General features: G+C 45.7%; 1 protein-coding gene across 6 annotated transcripts in view; it reads left to right on the forward strand.

Annotated features, from left to right (window-relative positions):
* LOC144094185 (cytoplasmic aconitate hydratase-like) overlaps positions 1–13313 on the forward strand; it is a 393589-nt gene that overhangs the window by 115490 nt on the left and 264786 nt on the right. For 4 of the 6 annotated variants that reach the window (XM_077628105.1, XM_077628107.1, XM_077628104.1 and 1 more), the window contains one exon: positions 8132–8191. The exons of the other annotated variants lie outside the window; for them this stretch is intronic. In XM_077628105.1, the coding sequence (XP_077484231.1) occupies positions 8132–8191 (60 nt within the window). The remainder of the gene's footprint in view (positions 1–8131; positions 8192–13313) is intronic. 6 annotated transcript variants of the gene reach the window in all.

Raw genomic sequence — 13313 nt, forward strand, 5'->3', positions numbered from 1 at the left:
TATTCATAATAGGTATTATGTAATGGGCTTTCACTTGGAATGTTGACTACGTGACGAAGGGCTTTCTTCTGCAGAGAAAAAATCTTATTTATGTTTTCTTTTGATGTTGTGCCCCATACAAGTCCGCAGTAATTTAGTTGAGCATGGAACAACGCGTTATATATTAATAGCTTAAATTTCAGTGGTAAAATATAACGAAGCCTCCAGAGTACTCCTGATATTTTGGCAAGATGGGTTAATATATGCTGCACGTGTGAGTTCCATGATAAGTGCTGATGAAATGTCACACCAAGTGTCTTTGCTTCTGAAGCCACTTCAATAGGATTATTGCCGATATGAATGTTAAAGTTGTAGATAATTGGCTTTTGATAGGGTGTAAATAACACAGCTTTGGTTTTTGCACTGTTGATCTGCAGGGAATTTCTATTGCTCCATTCGTATAAGTTTTGTAGTGTCGAATTTACGTTATTGCACAAATCACTGGGATTATCTGACTGAACGAAAATACTTGTGTCATCGGCATAAACAATAAGTTGTGATTTCTCGGCTATATTCCCTATATCGTTTATATACAAGTTAAAAAGCTGTGGCCCCAATATGCTGCCCTGAGGAACGCCTGCATTCAAGTTCATTAGAGAAGAAAAATTGTTATTTATAGCAACGCATTGTTTTCTGTTTGAAAGATATGACTTGTATTGCATTATGTTTTGTTGTATTAACGTATTATTCTTAGTTGCATTTGCTTTGTCCCCCCCCCCCCCCCCTTATGTAATGCCTCAACAGAGGCCTTTAAGGGTATAATAAATGATGATGATGATAATGATGAGAAATTCCAAGGCAATGCCTCGAAACCCATAAAATTCTAATTTTGCTATCAGCGTTTGGTGATTTAAGCTGTCGAATGCTTTTGTGAAATCTATGAAAATGCCCATTATTAACTTCTTATCCAAAAATGACTTAAGGATTATTTCTTTTTGTGTTAGTAAGGCTAACTCTGTGGACATGCCTTTCCGGAAGCCAAACTGGAAAGGGGAAATTAATGAATGCTTATTGCAGAATGAGTCCAGCCTCAGCAATACTAACTTCTCAAGCGGTTTTGAGAGAACGGGAAGGACAGATATGGGGCGATAGTTTGAAAATGCGTTTTTATCGCCTGATTTATAAATAACAGTCACTTTAGCACGTTTCATGCTATCGGGAAATACACCTGATGACAAACATAAGTTGTATATGTGATTGAGCACAGGCAAAATGTAGTCTAAGACAAATTTGATCGGTGTAATTCTAAGACCATCAATATCTCTTGTGTTGCTATTGCTTAGTGATGTAAAGACCGAACGTATTTCATTCTCAGATGTTGGATAAAAAAAAGCGGTATGTTCGTTACGATTACACAAGTAGCTCGTCACACGTTCATCATGACCACTTTTTACTAAGTTAACAAAATAGGAGTTAAATGCGTCTGCGAGTTGAAGGCCCTCGAGAGTTTTTCCGTTTTGTGTTACTTGAATATCGTCATTTCTCGATTTATTGCGGTTCATGATGGTATTTAGAGCGCGCCATAGCTCATCGGTGCGATTATTTGCCCTGCCAAGTAACCTGTTAAAATAAACCTGTTTTGCATTTCGAAGAAAGCGCGTCACAAAATTTCTGTACTTTTTAAAATTAGCGAGGTCTGCTGGGTTCCTATTTTTTATGAATTGCGCATACATGGATGTCTTCTTACGGATCATAGCAAGGCATTCGGCCGTAATCCAAGGCTTCCGTACTCTTTTAGGTTTTTTAATATTTTTAATTTTGAAGCAATCCCTGTAAACGCGCTTGAAAATATTGAGGAAAATATCATATGCCTCATTTGCTTGGCGAGATTCGAACACGGCGTCCTAGTTTGTTAAGGAAATTTGAGTCCGAAAATTGTCAAGCGCATTAGGAGATATGTCCTCAACTGTGAACGTTTCTAGAATAGCTTTTCTTTTATTCTGAGTATCAGCATTCCAAAACATATATACTGGCAAGTGGTCACTTATACTAGTCGCAATGACACCAGCCTTTATATCGTCTATGTAACGGTGGGTGATGAACATATCTACTAGTGATTCTGATTATACTGTAATGCGCGTTGACTCTGTAATGACGTTCTTGAAGTCGTGTGACTCAAGGAGTAATGTGAAATCCTGTGATGCCGTACTATGTTTAAGGAGATTAATATTTAGGTCCCCACCTATAACTAGTTTTAATTGGTTGCTATGGACAAAAGAGAACATGTTTTCCAGGAACTGGTAAAAGGCATCTAGATTTCCAGAAGGTGGGCGGTATATAACTGTAAACATATTGCAGCCACAAACGACAGAAAGTGCTTCATAATTCTCATTTGAGATTGAAAAATCTGATAGTAAGCTAGCGGGCAAGCCGGCTTCCACTAGTTGTAGTACTCCTCCACCGCGTTTGCTTTGCCTATTTAAATAATAGGTAGTGTACCCAGGTAGGGTCAAGACATCATATTCAGTTGTAAACCAAGTTTCAGTTAACATTACAATCTGAAATTTAGAAGAGAATTCATTAAGAAATTGCGATATGTCATCGTGCTTATTTCTTGCTGATTGTACATTACAATGGAAAAAACCAAAGTTCCCCCCTACCTGGGGAAAAACAACGTCATGTGGTTCAATCATGGCGGGCTTAGGAATAATGCACGTTTTGTTGCCGCGAGAAACAGATATACGGTGGTAGGATTATCGGGCACACGAACACTTTTCATCCTGTGATCAATTTTGGGGGGCGTATTCAGGTTGCCAAAAATGGCTTCTATTGAGTGGAAGCCTGAATGATTAGGATGGGCTGAATGGTATTCATGAAGCAAAAGAGTGACGTTGCCGGACAAGCTTGCGCATGTAACTTTGGGAGTGATAATTGCATCTGCTCTTCGGAGAAGAAGTGGCCTTCCCGTCATGAGACCATGATTAGGGTAACAAGAAAATTCCGAAAACACGGCAGCATAATCGCGCAGAAATGTTTCCATGACTGATAAGACTGAACTCCGAAATCGCTTTGTGGCACCCGGAAGTTGTTTAAATGATCTTGGACAGGTCAGACATACGAAAAATTTTAAGCAATGGCGAGTTTTCAGCTTTTCGTGCAAAAATGCGGCCGTTTCGAACCCAAACAAATTTCCACCCAACCTCGCGTTTTCGCGCCACCGCGCTTCCGAGGAGCCTTTTCAGCTGAGGACACAGATGCTCATTGACATATACGGTGTCAGAAGTGTCTAGACCAAGGTCAGTTCCCACAATGTTAGCTTTACGAGCCTTTTCCAAGACTGCGTCACGTTTCTTGCGGTGTACAAACTGGACAACAATGTTTTTATGGCTAGAATTTTTGGCAACTGGCACACGGTGCACAATTTCGATGTCTGATGCATCGATTGGCTCTCCGGCCTTTTCGCCAATCTTGCCGAGAATGTCTGCAAGATTTTCGCTTTGTCGCACAGGGACACCTTTGATCTCTAAGTTGCAATTTCGGGAGTATTGCTCACACTGAGTCAGCCTGTCCTCATCAGTTTCCAGTTTCGTTTCGAAGGCCTCATGCTTTGCTTTCAGGGATTGATTTTCTTCTCGCAGTCTTTCGTTTTCTGCTTGCGTAGACTCCAGCAATGTTTTACTTTCCTCGTACTTTTCACTGAGGAATTCCACTGTTGCTTTAAGCTCCGCTATTTTATCTACCATTTCCTGTTTACACTGTGCAAGGTTTTCCTCGAATTCAAGCCTTAACTCTGCAATAGCAGCCTTCGACATATCAGAGGTCTACAGCAGGTAAGAAAGTTTCACACAACACTGTCAAGAGTTTGATGTGCCTGGAGGCTGCTAAAGGCTATGCACAGAAAGTAACAGGGAAGCACAATCAGGCAGCAGCAGCAGCAGCAGCAGTGGCGAAGGTGCACTAAAACAGACAGAGTAAATATAAGGTCACAAACCTGCGATGTGCAGAGTGAATGGGTCAGATATACAGCGCAAGAGCTGTGCCCGCTGCCACTGCTGCCAAGAAGCGTTGACGGTAGATTTTCCGGTTATATAGCCGTAGTCCAAGATGCCACCCACTGCAAGGGCCAATGGGCGTTTCAGCTGCCGGGTGGCAGCGCCGCAGGACGGTTGAGAGCTACCGCTGGCCACGGGCAGAAACAATCGGCATTCCGTGGGATAGTTCCGTGATACGGTGATGCTTCGCTATCAGGAATCCAAACAACCTGCAATGTGCAGAGCGAATGGGTCAGATATACAGCGCAAGAGCTGTGCCCGCTGCCACTGCTGCCAAGAAGCGTTGACGGTAGATTTTCCGGTTATATAGCCGTAGTCCAAGATGCCACCCACTGCAAGGGCCAATGGGCGTTTCAGCTGCCGGGTGGCAGCGCCGCAGGACGGTTGAGAGCTACCACTGGCCATGGGCAGAAACAATCGGCGTTCCGTGGGATAGTTCCGTGATACGGTGATGCTTCGCTATCAGGAATCCAAACAACCTGCGATGTGCAGAGTGAATGGGCCAGATATACAGCGCAAGAGCTGTGCCCGCTGCCACTGCTGCTGCTTCGGCGCATCACTCGCAACCGAAAAGGCATGAGAGAGGAGGATACAATTCGACTGATACAGGCTCTAGTTATGAGCCGCCTGTCATATGGTCTCCCATTCTTACCACTTCTGGGGAATGAGCGAGACAAAGCAGATGTCATCATCCGTACCGCCTACAAACATTTTTTTTTTTCAATTCAATGCGTTTATTTTCAACTCGAGGTTGTGTTATGCGTTATGCGTTAGGCCTCCTGATGTACACGGCCAACTGCCACCTCGAGGACCTGGGACTGACCAACACAATAGAAGAAATTCGAGAAGCCGTCCTAGCATCGCAAAAGGAACGCCTCCTCACCACCAAAGCCGGACGCGCAATCTTGGAAAGAGTGGGTTCCCCGGCTGACATAAGCGCCGTCCAGGACAACCGAGACCTACCCTCAACTCTGCGAACTCGCGTGTATGTAGCTCCACTCCCGAAGAACATGCACTCGGACTCACAAAAGGGACAACGAAAGGCACGAGTGGACTATCTGCGCCGCACACATCGACAGGCACAAAATGCTGTATACGTGGACGCAGCCACGTACCCCGATTCAACAAACGCGGTGGTGGTCGTCTTGGACACCAATTTCAAGGAAATCGCCAGCACCTTCCTACGAAACTGCTCTCCCACAGTAGCAGAAACTGCTGCAATTGCCCTCGCAATCCAGCATGGCGGTGCTACGGGAAATGAGTTAAAAATTATTACCGACTCCCAGTCCGCGTGTCGCCTCTTCCTCTCTGGCAGACTTCCACACTCCGTCGCTCCCATTCTGACTACCCCACAAGTTCAAAATTCCACATGCAAGCACCAAATCACTTGGACTCCTGGGCACGAGGGGCTCGTGAGAAACGAGGCCGTGGGCAGTCTAGCTCGAGGATATACTAACCGAGCGACTAACCTCCCCGACCTCACCCCTCTCCCCTCTACGTATGGCGAGCGCCTCCTCCTTCTCCGAACACAAAGACAAGTCTATCCCCCACCACACCGTAAGCTAACGGTGGCAGAGGTGAGGGAATGGCGACAACTACAGACGAACACCTTTCCTAACCTGCACAAGTACCACATCATCTTCCCCGACAGATATGACAGCAACTGCCCCTGGTGTGGCGGAATTCCAACAACATATCATGTAACATGGGGCTGCTCCGGTCCCAAGCCCCCCGAACTAGACAAACATCACTCCGAGGAACAGTGGGAGTCTGCCCTGCTCAGCTCTGACTTGGCGACGCAGCGAAAGCTGATATCCCAAGCAAGAGCAACTGGGGTGGACATTGGGGTCCTGAAATAAGGACTCCACCAAAAATCTGTATTTTCGCCTCTCTATCCTACCTTTTTGGAATAAATGTTTTCTACTACTACTACTATGCCGAAGTGTCTGCTGGCGGCGCGGTTGCCATGTTCCAACGCATACTCAATAGCTTTTAGCTTAAAAGCAGCTGTGTAGCTGGCGTAGCGTCCCATGGCGAAGCGGCACAAAGAGCACGGTGCAACACGCAAACAAGGCAAATGAGGCCTACGAGACACCGGAGAGCTGGGGACACCTTCGCAAAATGGCGTAGCGGTGGTGAGTAGATGAGCGGTAGCGGCGGTAGCAGCGGATGATAGCACAGTACCGCCGCCTAGTAGCACGCGCGCCCAACCATGGCAGTTAGTTGTGGCCGCAATTAATAGATGGCGATCGCTACGACAAGCAGACGGCTCGTGGCAGTAATTTTGGGGGTGCGGTGATTATGCGGGGAAAAAAAAATTTTCCAATTTTTGATAGCTAATGTGGGGGGTGCGAGCATTACGCGAGTGCGAGCATTATGTGAGTAAATACGGTATTAACACAATGTTCCCACTTGCTATGACCTTGTGTACAAGATCGCAGTATTCATAAATAAAATAATAATAAATGACCGCTTCTCTGTCTAATTCGCCCGTGCACTTCCCACACTCCCCTGCGCTGCGCACACACATGCCCTTTTTCGGCGGTCCCTTGCAGCACAGTAAACAGCATTTCAGAACACTGCACTAATCCCCAGACACCGATATTACCCATAGCTCAGCCGCAACACCCGAAAGCAGGCCCACGGAACTGCACGTGCTAAGCAACGACTACATACAGGCGTGACAGCACAGCTAAGGGCGATCGCGTGCTGCGCGGCCAACCAAAGAGTAAATTGTGCATGGCACACCCCGAGGGAGGATGTGGGATGCGTAGAGCACATCTTGACGACGCAGGTCACACGTCGATAGCCCATCGTGCGTCGTCACCGGCAATGGCCGGCAGTGGTGGAGAAACAGCCATAACAGGCCCCCTTGAATCTGGAGCGTCAGCGCCGCACCAGCAGGCGACGAGACTCCAGAGATTCGGGCCTGGACTCCAGCATACATACTATGTGCGCTCATTAAACCACCCACAGTCTTGGTCCCCTGCAAAGGCCAGGACACCGGTAGCCAAACACCACGATGCACCTTTCTGCTGCCCGAGTCATCAGCAGTCTGTCCCGTATTATTTCCCGCTCGTAGCCTCTCGCCAGGACAACGTGCTCCCAAATGTCAGTAGGAGGGACCCAATGGAGATGCAAGGTCGAAGCGGTAAATAGGGAAAGGAGGGCAGTTTACAGCAGTTCTTGAAAGGACTTCACTTGGAAAGGAGGACAAGCAGCACGGCCGCCTGGATTCCGCTCACGGACAACCCACGGGCAGTCCCTCTAATGGGCAGAACGACAGCAGTGGGTGCACACTTTGATTGCTCAAGAAACCCAATCCCCACAAAGGCTATTTACCTACAGAAGTGAAATCTTCATTGAATCTAGAGATGCCCCAGGGCTTGGTGTGGGTGTTGGGGAATGACAGTGGGTTAATGACATCCTAGTCGAAATAAAAATAAATTGGCTTTGGCAGGGTATGCAACACGAAGGTAAGATAACCGATGCTCGTTAAGGGCAATGGACTGGACTTAACCCCAAGAGAAGGCAAACATAGCAGGGGGCAGCAGAAAGTTAAGTGGGCAGAAGAGATCAAGAAGTTTGCAGGGATAGGGTGGCCGCACCAGGCAAGCCATTTTTTTTTCCCAGCAGAGTGATTTTTTTTTTTTTCATGTTCGTGGGTTTCTCAGGCTTTTCTATTATTGAGAACATTTTTTGGGTCCTGCCAAGTCTAGAAAATTGATTGGCGACCGTACTAATGACGCTGTGGGATAGTTTGAGTATTTGAAAGAGTCCTCAAAAAGCACACATGCAAGGTAGCTGTTGCTGTTAGTTGGTTGCTCAAAGAAGGTTGGCCCAAGCAAAGTTGGCAGTGGCCCTCCTGTGGGCCACAATGCACTGTGATTTGGGCTCCAAAAATCACTGTCAGAGTGGATGTGTCAAACGGAACGTTCTGCAGATAAGGCCTCGGTTAAAAGCCAGCATTTGTCCTGTATGTGTGTGTGCCCATGTCCTTTGTCCTACGCGCTGTATGCTACAGTAAGTGGATGGACGCCAGTCCGTCCAACAGGGGGAGGTTTGAAACAAAAAGTGGGCTGACCTCAGTAATGTTGCAGGCTGTGGAGAGTGAGCACGTGCTGCCCAGGATGTTCAAGGAGGTGTACGCTAAAGTGGAGGTGAGAGCTGGTTTGTCTTCCTTTGGCCCATGTGCTTGTGGAGCAAGGTTCAAAGGCTGCCAGGAGGCCCCAGGCAGCATTTGTGTGCATTATGCACATTGTTTCATGTGGGTGGCATGCACGTGTGCAGACGTGAGCAGACTTGCCAAGGGCGCTAGAGCAGTGCTTTGCTTAACGGAAGTAGCAAAAAATTTTAAAGTTGATGCTGTGTTTTAAAGATGGGGCTTGTGCTGAAACAAAGCCACGTAGTCGAACAAAGGCGTAGTGTGTCATGCATGTATCGGAGCAGCTGTATTGTAATTTTTCTCAGTGCAGTCAAATCCTTCTACAGCAATAATGACTAAACTGTTAAAAAATATATATTTTACATGTGATTTGGTTAAGACAAACTTTCGCAGTGATTGTAAACCCCAACAACCCTGAGCAATGACACAGGGCATTTACGCGGCACTGTAGAGCAAAGGAAAAATATATGAAACGCTTCCACGCAAGAAAGCCCACCCTGATAGGATAGCTTCTGCGCAACTTCATGCCATTGTGTGGAGAAGCTGTCTTGTGAGGGGTCGCTTCCTTCTTGATGTGAAATAGGCAGGGCAACTTCGCTCCTGCCTGTGCACTGCACAGAAACACCTGATCTCTGCCTCGTGGCCATGTCGCATGCCACGTGTTGCCACCAGCTGAAAGGCATGTAGGCACGGAGTAGACTCGCTCATCGACTTGGGGCTTAAGCAGTTGGGAGCAGAATTTTTAACTGACCCAACATCGCAATACATGTTATCGCGGCGCAGAGGTGGCCAGATATTGGCGCCACATGGGCACTGCCTGCAGTGGATGGAAGGGCATATAGTGCATCTGGTCATAGAGTTGATAACAGATGCGCTGAAGAAGGAGAGAGAGAGCCACAGCTACCTCCGGAGCACTGAGAGCCGTAAAAATCGAATCAGGAACATACAAGAAAGCAGTCACTGCAGTAGAGAGAGTGCAAAAAAGAAATTGTGAAAAAAAAAAGAGAAAACGACGTGTTGCTTTCAAGCACGATAATATAACTTGATATCCTCACTGTTTAGCTCACTTCACGCATAGTGCCATATATTCATTTTCAATTATCCTCTCATTGCAAGGTCATTTTATTCATTTTTTTCATGCAATGCATATTTTGTCACCACAGCATGCTCACATATATTTTTTGGGGCACTTTGTTAAGACAGTGCATCTTAAAGGGATTATATAGTACCTTTGTGTTATGGCACTTTTTGGACAAAGCTGCCTTTCTGCCATAAAAATTTATAATCTATTCTGATTCTGCTGAGAATGCCAGTAGCACCACTGAAAGGGCAAAGTTACCTTGGCAGCCATTTTTGGTGAAACCACATCAGATATTGAACTCTGTAGGCGAATCTGGATGAGGAAAAAAAAAATCAGCTGCTTACTTAAAAATACTTTGTTGGAGCAGACCCAGGCTGCGAAAATTGCTCTTTATTGGGGGAAATACATGCATTGCTTTATATGATTCAATGACGAGGAATCAGAAATCCTTCACCGCAACAGGAATTTCACTTTGTTGTAGTGAGGTTGGACTGTAGTACACCACTCCAGCACTCTAGACGAGTGTGCTCATGTCATTATACACTATTAGTTGCATTTACATGTGCTGGGCAAAGCACAACCAGCTGCAGTGAATGAACAGAGGTCGAGTAAAAGATTTATCATTCTCAGAATGCATTCCTATAAGAAGTGCTAAATCGGTTCTGTGCCCTATTTATTATATGCAAGGCCCTAAAGACTAGTGTGCCATTGGCAATGTGATTCTGAGTGCATTAGTCTTGCTCATCTGATGCTTGTTGAGACCAGGCAGCCTTAGCCGTGCCTTCGCAGCTATTGCGTTCTCATTCTAAGGAATGGAAAAGCATAGCGTCCATGTTTGTTTCAACCATAGTGGCTCTAGAAAGTGTCTGGAATGCCTGCAACTCTGCATGTTAGCTGAGGAATTTAGGAAGTCGTATTAGCTATGCTTGTCTATTATTGGTAGCACAAAAAAGACATCCTCTTCTTTGTGTTATTTTGCCAACCCACGAAAGTACGCGTTTGGTAAAGATAGTCATTATCGTTCTAGTTTGCAGCAGTACTTAATCATTCTGCTTCTTCACTGAGGCAGTATCCACGTTCACATTTTTGTGCATTTCGTGTCAACTCATGACATGGCTTAGTGTGCACTCAATTTGCTGTATTGCAAATTTAGCCAATTTATTGTCTTGCTTTTGCCATTCTAGAAAATGCATTCTGCAGTGCACTTTCATTTAGTGTTTTGAGAAGCGGTCTAGGTTATTAATTCGGTTGCAGTTGTTTCAGAATATCTTGGTTTTTTTTTCCTAGCACTTTGGCTGTTAGTTTTAAAGGATAGTTTTTCATTGCTCTTTTATTACCTTTTTATGATGCATTTGTGGGATGTATTTCTGTTCTTCATTCTAAGTTCCCTCAATGTGAATATGTGTATGGTTAAACCTGGATGTAACGAACCTCCATAGAGTGAATTCCTTGATATTACGAAGTTTCTGAATTCCCCAATGCCGTCCCCATTGAAGCGCGTGTATTTGAGACCCCCATGTAAGGAAGGTGTTACGGTGGTTGACCTTGATATAACGATCTGGCTACAACATCTGTCCGTTAGCTAGTGCTGAGTTACTGGAAATTTGGCGGAACTATGCGAAAGTTTCATGATGATAAAGCACGAACTCACATGAGAGGAACACCGATCACAACGAGCAACCGCAATTGACACAACACGCCGTACTCCAATGCTGTTTGTGCACCTCTGGCACTTTCTCATTTAGAACGTCATACCACGTGGAATTACAAAAGTTCATGCTTTAAAGCAGCGAAAATAATAGGGCAAAAAGAAAAAAAGAACCGAAATGAGCAGTGCGCGGCCATGGCCGTTGCGTGGTTGCTCGCGTGATTCCGGCACCGATAGCTCTCGCGCGTCGGGAGTGGGGACAACGGAGAGCACCGGTGATGCAACGTGAGGAGTCCGTTTGCTGGGGCAACGGCGAGGGGAAGACCGAGAGAGGGAGCATGTGGGTAGAAGTTGTGCATGCCTCCGTGGTCGGTCTACGGTGGCGGTGCGACCGCGCGCATTCTCTTCTAGCTTAGGCACGATGCCCCCACCTCCCCACCCTCCCCATCCCACTCGTAGCGACGTTGTGCGAGCCGCGGTGCGGGTGGCGGTGGCTGCTGCCATAGTCGCTCTATCAGTGCGAGCGCAAAACTTTCCACCACGTTTATGACTTCTAGTAACGTTTGTTTTCTGTAAACATTTTCAAGGTGATTCACGTACATTTATTTTATTTTGGTTTCTGTTCTGCAGGGCCTTTGACCCTTCTCGCGAAAACTGCAGGTCACAAAACCTGGACATAACGGAAAATCTCGGACTTTTTTTCAATTTCGTTATAACAATGTTTAACTGTATGCATTTATTGGCTCACACTTCCAAGTTCTCTGTCTGATGCACATGTGGTTGTCCTTCTGTAATTGGTACTGCTGAGATGGTGCACAGCATTTCTGTGCAGCATCTCATTTCATTTTGGTCAGTTTTGTCAAATGCATTGGTGAATGTGAATTCGTTACATGCACACGAGACTGTTTCATTTTTACGCAAGACACTGCAGGGGTTATTTTGAATGTTTGATGCAGATACTAGCTGAAAGTAGCCACTTGGGCCTTGCTTATTTAGAGAATACTGCAGGCTCCTTCTGGAAGGAGCAGTACAGTTCAATACAAATACAAAAAAAGCACTGAAATAATTGTGAAGCACAAAGCTGACAAGGATTATGACCTCAATCTTCTGTTTTGTCAGTTGAGTCAGTGTGGCCATTCTAATTAGTTACGGTGCAAAGGTAGGGGGAATATTTAAATATAGTGCAACCTTAATTATACGACTTTTATGGGACCGTATGAAAGCCAGGCGTCGTATAATCTGAAATCTTGCACAACTGATGCGTTCACATAATAAATGCAGCTGCTGCTCTGGCTGTAATTAATTCTTTTCCCCATGGGTTATAGACCATTTACAGCGAGTAATTCACATTGTGCGCTACAGGTGGTGCCACTAGGACAGCAGTCATTTTTGGCATTCGGAGCTGCCATTAACAGCATTGGAGAGCAGTGCGAACGGCTGCTTTGGTGCGGATATCAAGCATATTTTTGAAGCAATGTGCCAGGAAGTAGAGCTGATGTTCCTGCAGTCTACGGGAAGGAAAAGGCCGCCACCGTCTGGAAGACGTTGAAGTAACATGCGTTAGCTTTATTGGCCGTGCGTAAAACGAAAGTCTTTCCGCAGGGCGAGTGAAGAAAACCTTGAGTCCGGAAAATTAACATATTATTTCCACCTAGTGGAGCGATCGACGCCTAGCGCCATCTATTAGAGAAATTACGATGCACGTCTACCCATTGTCGAGTTGCGCCGCCAGGTTGCGCCCCCTCAGGATACGTCCCAAACGGAACTTGCTTCGTTTAGAAGGTCAAGGTTGACCTAGAATTTGGCTTGCAGTGCAATATGGTAACGCTTCAATTAGTAATTGCATGTATACAATGTTTACTTATTATTTTATTGTGGTTTTATTTCTACACTACAACCCGTAGGGCTTTATTTGCCTACCAAATTGGTGCACAGCTGTCCCCGGATGGGTGCCCCTTGTCGTCGGAGTTTATATAGCGGAACGAATGTATGCATTGTAGACAGGGCTACAAATCTCAATGCGAGAGGTGCTGTTTTCTAGTTGCTGCAGATGGCACTGTGATCTCACGGTGGTAGTGAAACCCCACGAAATCTCGAAACGTGATGAGCAGTTGCTGCCACAGATGGCGCTGTGATCTAAGGGTGGCAGCAGACCCCACGAAATCTCCAAACGTGATGAGTAAGAGCTAACGCTCTTAAAATTGATGACATTGTTTACATATGCAGCACAGGCCATGGCACAGGCTGTCATTTTTCTTAGGACAGTTTTGCAAGCTCATATCCCGGTTTCTGCAAGAACATTGTTTGAGTTGTTGTAGCAAAAAAAAACAGCCAAAATATCGCAAACCCAACACGAAAGCTTATTACAAAAAATATTTCAGAAAGTGA

Source organism: Amblyomma americanum, chromosome 6 (assembly GCF_052857255.1).
Source record: "Amblyomma americanum isolate KBUSLIRL-KWMA chromosome 6, ASM5285725v1, whole genome shotgun sequence".
NCBI classification, from domain to species: domain Eukaryota; kingdom Metazoa; phylum Arthropoda; class Arachnida; order Ixodida; family Ixodidae; genus Amblyomma; species Amblyomma americanum.